Source organism: Hippoglossus hippoglossus, chromosome 9 (assembly GCF_009819705.1).
Source record: "Hippoglossus hippoglossus isolate fHipHip1 chromosome 9, fHipHip1.pri, whole genome shotgun sequence".
In the NCBI taxonomy this organism is placed as follows: domain Eukaryota; kingdom Metazoa; phylum Chordata; class Actinopteri; order Pleuronectiformes; family Pleuronectidae; genus Hippoglossus; species Hippoglossus hippoglossus.
Genome location: NC_047159.1, coordinates 15,263,789 through 15,280,976, shown reverse-complemented (window position 1 = coordinate 15,280,976; position 17,188 = coordinate 15,263,789). Strand labels below are relative to the sequence as shown.

The window sequence follows — 17,188 nt, the reverse complement described above, 5'->3', positions numbered from 1 at the left end:
GGCAGATAGTGTACACCTGCTTCTTTGGCCAATGTTGCAGATGAATGGCATTGGACCAGTGGACGTACTGTGCCTTGTCCTCTATGACACAACTGAAAGGGATGTTATACACAGACCTGCATCCAACCCTTACACTAAGAAATGACACGCCAAATGAAACAAGTCAATGCATGGATGAATGACATAAATGAAATAATGTATATTCAATTTAAATTTCTGTATTCTAAAATAAACTTTTGTTTCTAATACCTGTTTCAGGAAGAAAACTCTAATGAACAACAGATTCAGGGACCTGAGAGTAGCGGTGTCACACAGTCAATGTACTGTACATTACAGTCTGGTGTTCAACAGGTGATATCTGCTCAGCAGGATGGCTTGGTGTCCACCAGGTGGCGTTCTGAGCTTCAGTTGAGTTGTTTTTCCTCTAAAGCTGAGTTGAACACAATGAGAAACCCCCACCCCCTAAAGTGCATGGATCATTTTAATCTTAATCCACAAACAGTATATGTGCTCTAGCACGTGGGAAGCCTTCCTGAAGGTCTGCTCTACTCTCTTTACCCATAGACCCACATATTATCCAACAGGCCTGTGCTGAAGCCTCAATGCAACATGCAGCAACATGGGATGTGCAGGTTGTAATGGGCCTGGGTGTATGGGAGACCATGTGTGTGTGGATTATACCACAGATTAATGAGTCTAGAAATTAAGATGGGAATTGTATAAGAACATCATGCAATGGTGCATTCATATGAACGGCTGTTCCTTTTTGTAAGACAGGGAGTAGGGATGTGATTTCTCATTTGTTTCCAGTGCAGTCACCCCACATATTCCTCAGAATGGCTGAATGAAGAGTGGGAATAAGTGGATCCCTGCTGGGTGGGAGAATTCGTGTATTTTAAATATAGCAGATTACCTGTAGAGAGTGACCTATATATTAAAAAAAAAAAAACGTGGGGAACATTTCTTTGTGCAGCTGTTTGACCGAACTTGTCATCAGGCTGTGAGCCACTCATCTGCTCTGCCTCGTCCAGAAGGCGGAAGGAGGGGGCAGTGAAGGCCTGCGCATGCGCCCAAGGTTGTTTTTCACACAGCCCGTCGCTTAAAGTGAGCTGAGCTACGGGGGTTTCCTTGTCTTTGACTGGAGACCGTCGAGCAGGAGAGGCGGACGATGACAGCATCCGTTGCTGTTATTCAGCCTTCACACATCTCAATGAACTGCCCTCACAGAAGCCACTGATCGCGCCTGCTGCGTGCTGCAGGGGCAGAGATACTGGTCAGTGTCTTTCGACTAAGAAGAGACACTGCGCCCATCTTTTTTACTTATGAGTTGTTTTTCATAGACTCCTCTCTTTTTTTTTTTTTTTTGAAACTTCCGCAGTCGGTCCCTCTCTTCTGCCTCCACCATGGTGCTAGGAAAGGTGAAGAGCTTCACAGTGAGCTACGACTGTCTCAATGACAGCAACGTCCCCGTGTTCTCCAGCGGGGACTGCGTCTCAGGGAGGGTGGTCATCGAGGTCACCGGGGAGATCCGCGTGAAGTCCCTCAAGATCCACGCGAAGGGATTTGCAAAAGTTCGCTGGACCGAGTCGAGGAACGCCGGCTCCAACACTGCCTACACGCAAAATTACACAGAAGAAGTGGAGTACCTGAATCACAAAGACATCTTGATTGGGCACGAGAGAGGTAAGACAGTGTTTTTTTTTTTCATTTGATTCAATTTTTTGAACCTGTTTTGTGGGAAGTGACTGGGAGATGCTCTTTGTGCTGGATGGAGATCGGGTTCACTGGAGGATGCTGTTGCCCTGAATTTGTTAAATATCAACGATTTAATTCGGGTTTAAGGCTAGGGACATCGAAGGGCAATTGGTGCTGGTGCTGAAATAATCCTACTTGGAGACATTTGCTGGATACTTCTCCATCGTCACTGGTTTGTGTCCAGGTGTCAGAATGAATGACAGCAGCCGTGCTCCCACTTGTTTTTCACTGTTTTTCAAGTGGAAAACGACAATTTCCGTCATTTCTCGACCCACCGAGCGACGGACCGATACCTTACGGTGACATATATGCGGCTTTGTTGCAAAAATTCGCCGCAGAACCGCGTCATATTGAGCGTTTCTTTGTAGCTTTGTGAAGTTTCCACCCATTGTTCAAAGCGGTTCAATCCTGTTCAGAAAACTGGACCAGGGAGGGGGCGGTGGTAACGCGCAGACCCCGCCCCTGGCCGCTTGTCATTGGCTGAGGTGCTCATGTGTGGCCGAATGACATCACTCTCATGCGGAGAGAGGCAGAAAATTCAGCAACTTTGGGATAAAAAAACAAACTAATTACAAAAGCTTAATACTACACTTTAAAGATACTACCAGTATATCCACTCAAAATTAAATAATCTTTGTATTGTTTTAGTTTTTTCATATAAAGTAATATCGTTATGATGGTAATAATTTGGTTTAAAATTATATTTTATTCAACTTTTTTATGCAGTAAGAACCTGCAAAATGTTACAAGTCGATGCCTGCAATTAATGCACTTAAAACTCTATAAGAGTTAATCTCACATTAAATATAAACTGTCATTTTAACCACAACATTTTCACTCTAAAAATCGCATCATGTAAGCAGCTGTGCTTGCATATGCAAATCTTTTTTTAAATAGTTAGCTCATTGTGTTTTCATCCACATATAACCCATTTACGCTTATCACAGAATGATTGGACCAATAGTGTGTGGTATTCAGTTGCTTGAAATATGAGCAGCAGGGAAACTGGAACTGGTTTTGTTAAAGATCAGCAGTTTGCCTTCATTATCAGCCGGATTAGGTTTACATTTGTGATGTATTTTTTTTTCTATTGAAACATGTTTTTTATCATACACACAAGAACCAGTTTAGGACATAAATATACATACTGTGCAAGGAAAACATTTTAACTAGAACAAATATAGGGGATATTATGAAAAGTGGATATATAAGTGCACATATACACACATTTACTACAGTTTGCAAAGCTCCTAAGAGGCACAATTGGAACCAGTAGGAAACAAGAAATATCGACACAGATCTTTCTTGTTATTTCATAAAAGTGCTGATTTTTAGGGACATCAAAATTGTTGAGGAGGAGGGAAAAGGAGGCTTTATTATTTTTCCATTAGCAACACTTGATATGACATTCAACAATTAGAATATGAATCATATCATAAATAGTAGTTCCTCATGTTGAAACGTGTGCGTGCAGTGTAGTGTTGAGTGGATGCAGCTCCAGCTCCAGCAGCAGCAGCAGCCGGCTCATAGTAGTGACTGCGGCGGCGCACAGTGAATGCGTAATGAGAGCAGAGAGGCTGTGGGAAGCTGCTCGCACCGGTTCAGGCCGGTCTCCTCCTGCTAGGGTCTGCAGCTTGACTGACAGCTCTGCACTTGTTTACCACACTGCTGCTGCTGGAGCTGCTGCTCGGGGGAGGGAGGAGTGCTGAGCTGGCAGGAGCACACACCCGGCCCCTGCTCTTCACACTGCACTCATCATCATGTTAGAATTTTAAAAAACTAAACAAATTATTTTTTTACGAGCAGCTTCACTGTGCAACAGTGTCCTCTTTGGAAGACAGGAGAGCATCTTGTTTGATTGCAAATAGAAAATAAGTTGTTGATGAGACAGATTTGGATTTGATCATTTAGCCTAGATTCCCCTCTATCCTGGTTTACAGATTCCTCATAATGTACTACAGTGGCTGTCTTTGTTGGCACAAAAGCACCGTCTTTCCCACACATTCAGCCTCTTTGGTTTGCTCTAAATATCGGTTGCCTTGGTTTTTCCACAGACAGATATACTGTAGTAAAATCCGTTTATTCTCTTTTCTTCTCCCCCACCCTGTGTTTTTTTTTTTGTTGTTTTTTTTTGCTATGACTTTCAGATGCCTTCGTAGAGCATTTTACACAGGTATGGTATACATGTGTTTGGAATATTGTCCTCCTTGTTTTTCAGACGATGACAACTCGGAGGAAGGGCTCACCACTATCCCTTCAGGAAGACATGAGTATGCATTCAGCCTCGAGCTTCCACAGACGTAAGGGTCTCTTTATATTACACATTATTCTGAAAATTCACAACAATAAGCTTTCGATACTTAACTCTGCTTTTTCCGCCTTCCTTTGTTTTCCTGCAGACCTCTGGCTACCTCTTTCGAAGGGAAGCACGGCAGCGTGCGCTACTGGGTAAAGGCAGAACTTCACAGACCGTGGCTCCTGCCCATGAAGACCAAGAAGGAATTTACGGTCTTTGAGCACATTGACATCAACACTCCACTATTGCTGGTAAGCTCTTTGGAAGCATATGCTTGGTTTTAAATTTGCCTTTCAGCTGGTGGAGGCATCGTTGTACGAAGAGAATATGACTTTAGTGCGACTTAATCTGGATGAATTTCCTAATTATGGGGAATCATTGGAAAGAACATGTCAGCAGTGCGAGTGCTGGAAAGAGGAATCTTGAATGAGTCTTAAAGTGGAAGAGTCTTGACTGATTAATCAATCAAAAGCAAAATATAGTCTCTAATATCATATAAATTATCATTTTATATATACTTTTTTTCCTGTGGTGTTTGTTGGCAAGACAAAAGAAAATTCTACATGTAATAATTATTCTATTTTTTTCTCTTTCAGTCACCACAGGCCGGCACAAAAGACAAGACGCTTTGCTGCTGGTTCTGCACCTCAGGTCCTATTTCCCTAAGTGCCAAAATTGAAAGGAAGGGATACACCCCAGGTGAGAATAAGTCATTGATCATTAATGCAACTGATTGTTAATCATCTATTGACCAGATGAGTGAATGAAAGCATTACACTTCATTCATTGATTTGTAAATACACACTAGATAAAGCTGAACCTCTCCTATGCGCCTCCCGTAGGAGAGTCGATCCAGATCTTTGCCGAGATCGAGAACTGTTCGTCCCGCATGGTGGTGCCAAAGGCAGCCATCTACCAGACCCAGACCTTCTATGCCAAAGGGAAGATGAAGGAGGTCAAGCAGCTGGTGGCCAACCTGCGGGGAGAGTCTTTGTCCTCGGGCAAAACAGAGACCTGGAGCGGCAAGATGCTGAAGATCCCACCTGTGTCGCCCTCCATCCTGGACTGCAGCATCATCAGAGTGGAGTACTCGCTCATGGTGAGCACAGCTCTATTGTGATTAGGTTCAATTGTCCTTTCTTTTTGTTTGTTGTTTGCTGTCCTCTCACCTTGATCAAGAGATTACTGGCCTTGATACTTGAATTGGTTTTTTTTGTTATCTCCATTACTCAGCGCCATTATTGTACTGAATCAATACTTCCTGGTAAGCCAGTATCTCTTCTGCTAAACAACCAGGCTGACTCAGCTAGCAACGGCCAACCTGGGCCTTGGATTGCACCACATGCTGCTAAGAGCATTAGCCCAGAATATCTGTGGTAACACCTGCCTTGAAGGCGCTTATGACCTCCTTACCTCGAGAACAGACAGGCGCCAGGCAAGCTCTCTACCTTGCATAAGCAACCGACCTTAAGACATTGACCCACATCTTGTTGAAATGCTGCACAACCCATTAAGCCCAGGCTAGTGTGGTATAGGGTTAATTTCATGGTGAATGTTCAACCCCAAAGCGTGTTCTAACCTGGTGTCGTCATGTTCGCGCTCAGGTATATGTGGACATACCCGGAGCGATCAACCTGTCCCTGAACCTGCCCCTGGTCATCGGAACCATCCCTCTCCACTCCTTCGGTTCCCGCACTTCCAGTGTGAGCAGCCAGTGCAGCATGAGCTGGCTGGGCATGGGCCTGCCCGAGAGACCAGAAGGTAGGTTACATCCCACGGTGCTGAATCAAATATCAATTTCTATTTTAAATATGATTTCCACTGACACACAACTTTGCTCTTCCCCACTGCAGCTCCTCCTAGCTATGCAGAAATTGTGACAGAAGAGCAGAGGCAGAGCAGTCTAGACGTCCCAGCAGCCCGTGAGGAGCTGGATGGACCTCTCTTCGCCTATATCCACGAGTTCCGCTTCCAACCTCCTCCTCTGTACTCTGAGGTAAACGCCAAATACCATAAAGCAAAACTTTATGTATTAATTTTTCTGTTACAGACTGACTTGGATCAGTTATTTGTTTACATAAAGCATCATATTCTGTTCCCTTCTCCCCTCCAGATCGATCCAAACCCAGATCACGTCAGCCGCACGGAGGAGCGCAGGCTCGACGCTTGTCCATCACGCTGAAGGGTGTTCCTGAAATTCTCCTGACCGATTTTCAGGAACTCACAGAAACCTGTTTTCTAGGCTTGGCTTTGTTTATTTCTCTCCAAGGACGATGTTAACCCTACGCTGTTAACATCAGGAGAAAAACAAAGTATCCAACCAACCAACTGACGAAATCTTGGACAAATACCCACAGTTGAGTTGGGTTGGACACATCTGTTTCTGCCTACCCTCAGTGAAAGAAACAGGAGTTACAAGTTTGGGGTGTCGCTTCCTTCCTGTGTCATGCTGCTGAGGGTGGGATGTGTACAGATGAAAAAAATAATGATCCCCACTAGCAGCGAGAGCCCTGGCGATAGCATTGACGATGGGAAGGAAGAATCCCGACCCAAGGCTCAGCCTGCCAAGCTTCTCTTTCACCCTTGATTCTTCTGCACTCATGGCACATATGGACATGGCTCCTCAACACAAAGGGCAGGACTGATCATGTCCAGACTTCAGCTGAATCACAGAAAATGGGATGAAGAGAGACAAACAACAACAACAACAACAACAACAACAACAACAACAACAACAACAACAACAACAACGACGTTCTAACCACCACCAGTCTGTATGAATGAAAGTTTTCAGCGGCAGCAGTCATCACCAGAGCAAAGACTAAGGTCCCCTTGCCTCATTTTGGGATTTTGTTTTGCACATTTTATTCTTTACTTGAGTTGTGTGGCTTCGTTTAATGATGAGAATTGAAAAAAAAAATCACTAATAGTTTGGTTTCAGCCTTGTTATGCGCCAGACTAAAAACGTTTTAAGACTTTCTTCTGCTTAACTTTGAGCAACGCTGAGAACAGGATTTTATTTTTTGGAAGAAGAAACTTAATGAAAAAGACTGAAAAGGTCAAGAACAATGCACTGAATTTGTTTTAAGCTGTTTAAGAATTTTTTCTTTCTCTCCTTACGACATTTCCTCAGTGACTTAAAACAACTAGACTGGACTTTTACAACAGCTGCAGCATAATGATTTTCATCTGGAAGCTCTTTATAAGACGTTGCCTCTACAGCTTGGATCTCGGTGTGGCTTCCCTTGTTTTTCTTTAGTTTAGCTCTGTTATTCTCTTCTTGTATTTAGCTCAAATCATAGAATTGTTTTTTTTGTTTTTTTTTTAGCCTTTTTTGCGTTGTGGTTGCTCTGGTTTTGGACTAGGAGGGTTGCAGACCTGCGTTTGCCACTAAAATGTTAGCCCAGGAGAGAAGTTGATTGTATGCGTGCATAACAGAAGGTCGAGGGACCCGCCTCGCCCTGATCGCCTGCAGCCCCTCTACTCCTAATCTCAGGGTAAACCAGGTTTGCATAAACTGCCCAAAAAGCACTGTCTCAGGTGGTCTTCTCACTTGCCAAACGGTTGTTGAAAAAAAGAGAGAAAAAAAAACGTTTAAAATTGCACTGTTAAAAAATAATGAGTTATTATTATTTATTTTTTTTTAAACTACCAAAACGAGAGAATAGACCTGTAGAGAAGCAAGGCAGCTTTCTGAGATGAATCACATTCCCTTTTTGTCCTGCTGCACTTGCCCAGTTCATCCAACCACCAGTTTGATTTTACCAGACCAGTGAAGCCAGAATGTTATGTTTAAAAAAAACAAGAAAAAAGAAAGGAAGAAGTCAAATAAGTAGAGGAAATGACATTGCTTCTGCATTTTAGAAACAAACCCAGTGCGCGTGAAAAGCTGGGGACGCTGTTAAACCTCTGTGCAGTCTGGTCAGAACAAGTAGTAGTAGGTTGACATGAGTAATACATTGGTTTTCTAACTCTTTCAACACAAGAAAGTCCGGCTGCAACAGAGGTTTGACAAAGTCGGGAAATAAAAGAAAAGAAAAGCAGCACTTTTTTTGATAAGAAAAAAAACTGCATTCAATGGTGAAGGTCTGGAGAAAAAAACACATGTAGGACGTAAATGCATTACTTAATTTTTCTTTAAAGATCAATAACCTTTTTTTTTTTAAGTTTACATTAAAACATAGCTGACACAAGTTTGTACGTGGTGTGTGTGTGTGTGTGTGTGTGTGTGTGTGTGTGTGTGTGTGTGTGTGTGTGTGTGTGTGTGTGTGTGTGTGTGTGTGTGTGTGCATGCTCTTATTGAGATCCAGCTGGCAACTAAATATACAGCTTCCGACAGTAATCAACGCACTGCAGATTATTAAAGTGATCTTATCTTAGTGGCCTTGACTCAGACAAAAAAAACCTGATCATGATTCTTCATCTTTCAGTGTCTACGTTAACTCTTGTTCTCCTTTTTTCTTTTTTTTTATTATGTTTGTGAACAGCTGTATGTTTTACACCTTTTTCGTGTTTTATTTTCCAAAAGGACAAAAAGGGAAGAGGTTTAAAAAAAAAAAGTCCTTTAGAAGCAAGTGTTTAAAAAAAAAAAAAAAAAAAGAAAAAGACATCCTGGACAGGTTTCTCGATTGTGTTTCATTTCCTGAGGCTGATGAGGGTTGACGTTATATTTTTTTCATGTATTTCTGGGCATTGATATAGTTTGCTTTCTAGTTTAACAAGCAACCTTGTTGGGTTAGTCTCCCTGACCTCTGACCCCCTCCCCCCAGGCCCCAGGGGTGGCAGCTGTTGACCAGCGCCCCCCCCCCCGCCTCCCCCCTGAACTCTGTAAAACATTTTGGTAACATGGGACAGCAGACAACCTGCTTCTTCCACTCATGTTCTATCCTGTTCTGTTTGTTTGCAGCTCTTTGTTTTTTGCATCTTATCTTAGGGAAAAGTGAATCAAGCTACGCTGTGATGAATAAGCTCACACGGTTGTTTCAGGTTGGTCGATTCCATAGTCCATTTGCTTGGGCCTCAGAGTAGTCCAGTGTCAAAACTAAGCTAAACTCCTGGTCTGTTTGAAGCCAGGAACTGAAATGTTCAGAGTTTTAAAGAACCCACGAGACGGGATCTGAAACATTTTAGAAACAAAGTGCAATATTACTCACTGAATTTTTCTTCATTCTCCATTTGTTTGTTTGTTTTTGTCTTTTTGTTTTTGTCTGTTAATCATGACGTTGTATAGATATTCTATGAATATGCTATGTTCTGAATGATTTTACCTTTTGTCTAGTTCTTCCTTTTGATTTGAATAAACATTTTGTTCAAAATTACAATGGACTCTGAACGTATGTACAACACAATTATACAAATACACATGTGAAATAGAATTTGTGAAGATGTATATCATATACAGTTGGTCAATTTTTGACAGAATCCCAACAAAACATATCTTCAACTGAAAATCAAACAGGGGATGAACAAATTATTCATAGTTATCTATTGATTTACCCTAGAAACCTATTTTATTTTGGTCATACTTTCTTCAGATTAGAAACACACCAGTTGCCTCTCTGCTGGACAGGGATTGTCTGAAAACATGTACAACAGCGCCCCTAGAGGTGGTTGAAAGACAGCACGAGGCCCTGCTGGTAGATTTGTGCTCGTTAGTGAAGACCAAAGGCATAAAAGGATGTCTTACTTTCATCATGAAGAAAAATCACTTAAAATTATTTGAAAGCAAGACTCTGTTTTTAGAGTCTGTGTCAGATTTTCATCTCAGAGATGTCAATTTCTCGAAACAGAAATATGTGTTATTGGACGAACAAGGCACAAGGATACACCGAATTTATTCCTCCATTCGTTCTGTGTGAACAAGTCAACACTGTCTGTCACTGACCACAGGGCTTAACTGTGAGGATTCCTCAGGTCAGAACAGGAGAGACGAAACCAGAAAAAGTTTCAGTTTCCTCTGTAAGAACCAAGTGAAGTATGTGACTGCTTCAGGCCTGAGTGAGTCAGACTGAATATTCAACCCACACTCTTCTCAGCTTATGGTTATTTGTTAGTGTTGATGGAGAATACTGTTAAAGCTCTTGATGGGTTATTGATCATGTTCCTCACATTGCTGCGTCTTTGATAGAAAACAGAAGTGGTGGCAAGTTAGCTGTTGAAATCTACATGTGTGTGATGAGTCAGAATCAGAAAAACTTCCCCAGTGAGTAACTGTGTTAATAAAGAGACTTAATGTTTCCAGTATGATAACAGGGAACAGAACTATCTCAACCAGCATGTTTAAAGAGGATATGGCTTCACAGAAATTAAGAAATGCCCAAAAAGCATTAAAAAAAAGTCAGAAAATGTAGAAAAACGAGCAGGAGTGAAGCAATGGGCTGCATGCATGGTTAACACATTCACGACTGAAAAAAATCAGTTCAGAGTTCTGTAAAAAAAAAATAGAAATGCATAAGATCTTCTTTGAAAACAATCATTCAGAGCACCCTTCTCTAGGTGACTCACAGTGAACCTGATATGAGTTGATGGCTACAAGCCTGACAACCCACAGCTACAGGTCAACATACAGCAAAACAAAGCACACGTTTTATTTATCACTTCTGCAACCAATGAAAAGCACATCTGACATCTGTGTTTCTTAGATTAATGCTTCACTTTGAGGTGAAAGTAAAGTGAACAGTGTTGAGTCAATCCGGAGCAGTCCTTCAAACATCTGGCACCACTGCAACACAAGAATATGTCCTCTGCACTGTTTGTGCAAACCAAACATAAAGTTGCTGGGATCAGCAAAATACTACAAATCTGAGTCTGAAAAAGTTGAGCAAAGTTTTGTCAGATGGGTTTAAATTGGGTAAAGCTTTTGTGCTTTAGTTAGAATTTTGTTTTCAACCATTCTCACCACATGCGCTCATCAGCAAATGGCACGGCCTCAGCTCACAATGTAGAAATGAAATGTTTTACTGAGAAGAGAAAAATTAAGATTTGGAGAACTCAAAATTTTACACTTTTTGTTATCCAATGGATTACATTAATAATTCCCGAAAATGTGATTTGTATAACTGATTATTTCAAAGTAATGCGACCCAACTCTGTTAATATCCATGTGACCAACCAGGCGTGTTTCTAAAATCCTTGATTTGCTTCACGCTGCAGTGAATATTTAACCTGCACAAGTTGCACTATCCCATCTTTAAATAGTGATGCTCTCTTTCTGGTTTGTTTACACATGACCCCTCGATGACAGTCAGCAGTCTGTTTCGCGAGCAGCCACTCGTAGTGTATCGACCTGAGTTTTACGTCAGCCCACTAATTGATTTTGACGCAAACTACAGGCATGCATGTGCAAATGAGCTCAGCAAATTCAATCATGCCAGTTGTGAATGCATATACTGTGTGCTGTGTGTCTCGTATAGGTCAAGCTGCAAGGCAACGCACAGAATGATCTACGATAAGCACGAAAAAGTCGTCACAGTTGCGTAACTGAGGCTGGCAGTGATTTGATTTCCAAACGTCCTGTGATGCATAAACACGTGGTAAAGGTACGGGAAAGAGGAAAACTGCTTCTGACTCCAAACTGACGAATGAAAAGTCATCAACTTCTCATCTGGGGACTTTTTTTTGTGTGCAAATGATCAGTTTGGAGCAGCATCAGTGATGACTCAGCCCGTCAGCCCCCCCCCCCGTCAGCTTTGACCAAGCACTTCAGTTTGCTTTTGTCCCCTCCCCTCCTCCCCTTTGGGCCCCTTTGACTTTTGTGTGCCCAGGCCTTTGTGGGTGTCTGACCCCTGTGGCTTGAAAAAAAAAAAAAGGAGGAGGGGATTGTTGAGGGGAGAGCATAGATTGGGGGCAGCGTGCGTGTATGCGTGTGCAGCGGGAGCGTTGATTAGCAAGTGCTGACACTGGACAGGCCTCAGCTGTTTCCTCTCACCAGCTAATCCCACTGCCCTGAAGCTGCTGTGATCCAGAGGTTCTCGGCAGTGCGGTTCAGCATGGATGGGGGGAGATTTGGGACAGAGGGCCCCCTGTACACCTGCCACATCATCACTGTGACATAATAGCAGCGCGCACACGCACACACACACACTGAGGCACGGAGCTAAGCATCTTTTCCAGCCCACACATTCCTCGAAACAATGGAATAACCAATATTACCACACATCTGACAAATGCAGGAACTGATCTGCAGACAGGGATTATAGATGACTCTGTGATTTAATAAATGCATCTGAAGAAAACCTTTTTATGACTGCTATGTTCTATTTTAAGTCAGATGAGTAAAATCGTCACGCTCATGTCATCTCACACGACTTATATCACACATATTCATTCCCATAAAACTTGTTGCACAGGTCATACTGTGAGACCTGTAGAAGAGGCAGCTCAGCGACTGATGGTTAAACAATAATCACCTCTTGTCCTCTTCACAGCACTTCTGATGTTTTAATTTCTACAAGGATCAAATCCAATCTTTGTATTCAGGTTTTCTTGTTTGTTTCGAAAGCTGTTGTAATATTTTAAACCACATTTATTGGCAAACCCAGGCGACCAGGCTGTGCAACTTTTCCAAAAGGATTTAACCAGTTTGTCACAAACCACATTCTATCCTCCCGCCAAATAAACCCGACTGCACTCTACGCCCTATCCTCATAACCTCATCATTGTCTTTCTGTGCTCCTCCTTCCCTCCTCACAGTCTTTTCAAGTTCAGTTCTGGTTTACAAGTCTACATCATTGTGTTAGTTGTATGTTGGATCACAACAAGCAGCCAGTAGCTGAGATATCACAAAATCCTGTTTGTCCCTCTTCAACTCAGACAGAGGGACTTTCTCCCTTCTACGGCTGAATGTGAAATCAGTCTGTTATTGTCAAACAGATCTTTTTTGTGGAGAGGGATTTGTTGGCATGTTATTCGGTTAATACATCCTGTAGGAAGGTGCATCAGAGAACACACTGGGCCACTACTCAATAACTATTTTATCATCCTCACTGACTCACAGTCACAGCAGCAGCTCTGCAGCCGCTCTCCATCTGTCCCTAGCACAGGCTTACTCTGTTTCTTCTTAACCCGAAGAACAGACAGAGATAGAGCTGCTGATAGAGGTGGAGTGGGCAGCAATGTCCTTTTTCTCCCAAGGACTTTTCTGCATGATCTTCCTTGGAAGCTGGTTCATTCCAGTTTGAAACCCTCCTGCTTGAGGAGGCTGACAGCAGAGGCTGCAGCTTTTTCGTCACTGTTGTTTTGACCTTGTCAGGGACAAGTTGTTTTCCTCGGCTGAACGTACCACATTGGACCGTTGAAAGACAGAATAACTTACCACCACACAAAGGTTGACCTCTGCCGGTTTTATACAGAGGATACATAAATGTAGAAAAGACTCTGCAGGTCGATGGGGTTGAAAATATAACTTACCGAATGGATTACGTACATTAAGTTGTTATGATTTGTATCATAAGATTTCTAAATATTTATATAATACGCAAATGAGGCGATATCTTTTTTCAATTTATTTTTCATATTAGAGACTGAAGATTTCACTGATGGAATTTACTCCTTTTTTTTTAATCACATCATTAATCAAAAATAATATCAGCCATAAAAAAGAATTGTCTCCATGTTTTTCGAGATACAATTTTACTTAAGTGAACAAACCCCTGTGAAACAACCCTTGGACTATAGATATGAATACAAGAGGAGTTTGGGGCATGTGAGAGATTTCGTGCTCAGTGTACTAGAAAAACTCATTTTAAGGAAACGACCTTCAAAGATATGTATTAGAATTAAAATCTACAAATGTGAATAGACAAAGTGCACCTGAATGTGTATTTTCTTCTAATAAGTCTGAAAGAATTAAATCAAAATAGACCAAAACGATAAAATTAACCACTGGAGAAAACACAATGTTTTCCCCTGTGGTGTCCTGAGCACAACCTCACGCAGACCTTTTGTCCCGGCATCTGCTCACATTACCAACACATATGCACATGTGTTGTTTACTGCAACAACATTTTAAGTGAATGTTAATGTGTGTGCATGCATATCAACAGCAGCTGCAGAACAGTATATGTCACTTGTCAGTTTTTAGCCTGCTTGACTTTAAATTAGTCCCACAGTGAAAGACAGATGTCAGATTCCTCGTCTAATCTCAGCCACAAGAGTCTGTCGTCACCTCGCTGATGTGTCAATATTTCTGTTAACTAGACAAACTTTTTATTGTTTTTTTTAGATTTAAGAAAGAGAGACAGTTGGCAGTTGCTAGCATTGACACAGGGACTGAGTATAATTGATGATGATAGTGCTAATTGAAAGTCCTTTTAAATATCCTCTGTGGAGCTGCGTAGGCAGTTGTGGACCACCATGTTTTGTATGGACAGGAACCTGATCGCCACAGTGACACTCTGCTATGTTCCCATGCCAGAACTTCCATTCCTCTCATACCAAAGTCCCCAGCATGGTCAGCATACCACCTCCGACCATCCCTCACACACTGTACTCCAGTCCCCTCAAATGGAATGCATGCAACTCTTACACACCGCAAGTTCAAGACCCTGCAGTTACTACCGCTGGGAAAAGTCCTGCACAGCTCACACCTCTTTTTGCTCCCACTGTAGATCCGGCCAAAATAGATGCAGTAACATGTAGGGTTCAGGTCGAAGGTGCAGGAGATGATATTAGGTCTCATTTTAATTGTATATAGAGAGAAACAGTTTGTATTAAAATAGGGCAGATTAATCTCCAAAGTCACCTTTGAGATTGGAGTTAATCCAACTCTTTTGTGTCCATCGTAACTGAGCCCACAGAGTCAAAACAAGCTCAGTGCAAAGTGACGTCAGTTTGATCTCTTGTTACTCAGGCTGCAGACACATTACATAGCTATACTGTTGTGTAGGTATATGATATAAGCTGTGCTCCTCAGCTCCTCACTGGTTCTCCTCATACCACAACTCAATTTCTCTCCTGCGCCTGTTATTTCTTCTGTTCCTGGTCTGTCAGACGTCTAAAGTAGCAGACTTATAATTCAAACCTGCGGTCTCTATCTACTGTATATGCAGTGACCTCTCCACTTTTGAAACTAGCATTGGGATCCATATGTGTTACTATAAAACATTATTTAATTTTGGGTTGTCGGTCTCCTTCACGCCCCGGCCACACTGCCTGCGTGAGCGTTTCAATGTCCATCTGTTGAATATGTCACAATCAGGAATATTTGTCCTGTACCTCTTTTAAAGTAAAATCACTTTTATCAACATTTTAGTTGACTGAATCCATTCTTTTGTTTAAACAAGTTTTTGTTGTTGTTATCATTGCAGGACCTGAAGATGCATGGCTTCATGCCGTAGAGTCCTGGCATTTAGTTGAGTACAAAGGCTGCTTTTTATTCAAGGAAATACAGTGATCATACCAAAACCCCACATAAAAGCTCCGTAGCAGACACCCATCCTTTGTGAAAAAAAAGATCCCCATGATGCACAACCGTTCAGCGACGAAGCTGCCACGCCCATGCGTTAAGGTACGTCACGTCTGGGTTTTATCCTTTTCAGATGCGGAAGCAAAATTCTCGCATAGAAACAACTCCAGAGGCTGTGGAGGAAACATAAGTGTATATTTTTAATAAAATCTTGTTTCAACATCATTTCCCCACACACTCATTCACTGGTGTCTGAAACCTGCAAGTTGCTTTTGAACATTCGTCCTTGCTAGCAGAGGTAGAGGGAATGCTTTGTCATGCAGACCTGAGGACAATACTTCAAAATCCTGTCGGAGCCAGGCCACAAAGAAAGAGTCACACAGAGTTCACTTCTGACAGACTTGCCCTTTCTCCCTCCCCCTCTCTTTTGCTCTCTCTTTTCCAGCATTTCTCATCTGCAGCAATTCATGCATCCACATTGTTGTCCTCTCCCTAAGGTTTCCATCTAAATCCTCACCTCATCAGCAGGTGTGTGAAAGATGGTATTTCCCTTACCGTTGACTTTGGACACTGCATGACATGGATGTAAGGAGAAAAAAAACAAAGTCACCATGATGGGAATGTACCACACATATACATAAAGTGAAGTTACATACCACGCAACTCAGATTACTGTATTTCCTCACCGGGTTGAGCAATGCTGGCTGCTCTGCTCTATTCTGAGACCTCGAGGGGAGGAATGGGAGATATCTCCGCCACGCCGCCTCTCCTCCTATTCACCGAGGATTTGGCTGCAGAACAGACTGTGGCTGAAATTCCACTGTAGCCCTAAATACAGACGCTGAGATGCTGCCAAATGAACCCACAAAATGTTGCAGTTAATACCTTGTTAAGAGGTGAATTGATTGTACGTCTACATTAGTGGCTGTGCGTGCCTTAATATAGTATCCCACAATCTCCCTCGCTCATTCATTCAATCAGAAGTCGTAGCTGAGAGCTCAGATGCAGCGGGTATGGTCAACATCATGTCATCGCATCTTGTAAACTGAGATCCCAGGTGATTTAGGTGCTCAACTGTGGATAATTGCTATTCAGTCTATTCGTGGCATATAAAATATGATATGTGACCGCGTGTGGCCAAATGGAGCCTGATTATCCAAGGTGAAACTCGATGTATGTTTTATGCAACTCTCCCCACAAAGTCCTCGGTCACCTTATGCTTGGCTTCAAGGGGATGAGAAGCCAGACATAAGACTGCTGCTAGACCACATGTTTTATCTTACACCGCTGGTCCACACTGGTCCCCACTGGTCCCCGGTGGTCCCCAGTGGAAGTTGCTCAGTTTCCTTTTTTAGCCATGGCTGACTCATAGCATAGCCCGACTCCAGTCCACTCCACCGCAAACCCCCCTCCTGGGTTTTTTAGCAAAGTCCCTGCTCAGCTTAGTGTCCCTCTCTGTGCCTGCTCAGATTCTCCTGAGTCACAGGCAGCGAATACAGCCCGCTCCTCAGCCCACCACCCCTCCTTCGTGCGTCTCGCTCTTGAAAAACAACAGGTGCAAGCGGGGGCCTGCGGAGGGCGGGCTGTCTGGTGGGCAGCGTGTCCAAAGCCTCCCGGTCACTTCTCACTGTTATTTCACCCCCTCTGCCTTCCAAACATCCAATCTCTCGCCTCTTCCCCCATCATCCTCTAAACCCTGTCACCCCCTCCCCACCCTCCGCTCGGCCTGTCCC

General features: G+C 42.7%; 1 protein-coding gene across 2 annotated transcripts; it reads left to right on the top strand.

Moving 5' to 3' along the window:
* The first annotated feature begins 997 nt into the window (after positions 1-997).
* arrdc3a (arrestin domain containing 3a) lies at positions 998-8,081 on the top strand. Of its 2 annotated transcripts, none has more exons than XM_034595433.1 (8): positions 998-1,683; positions 3,974-4,055; positions 4,155-4,302; positions 4,648-4,750; positions 4,894-5,150; positions 5,656-5,812; positions 5,905-6,047; positions 6,165-8,081. In XM_034595433.1, the coding sequence occupies exons 1-8, from the start codon at positions 1,404-1,406 to the stop codon at positions 6,231-6,233; spliced, it is 1,239 nt and encodes a 412-aa protein (XP_034451324.1). In that variant the 5' UTR covers positions 998-1,403; the 3' UTR covers positions 6,234-8,081. The 2 variants fall into 2 exon arrangements, with proteins under 2 accessions (XP_034451324.1, XP_034451325.1); XM_034595434.1 differs by having other exon boundaries at positions 1,112-1,683; positions 3,903-4,055.
* The last annotated feature ends 9,107 nt before the right edge of the window (positions 8,082-17,188 follow it).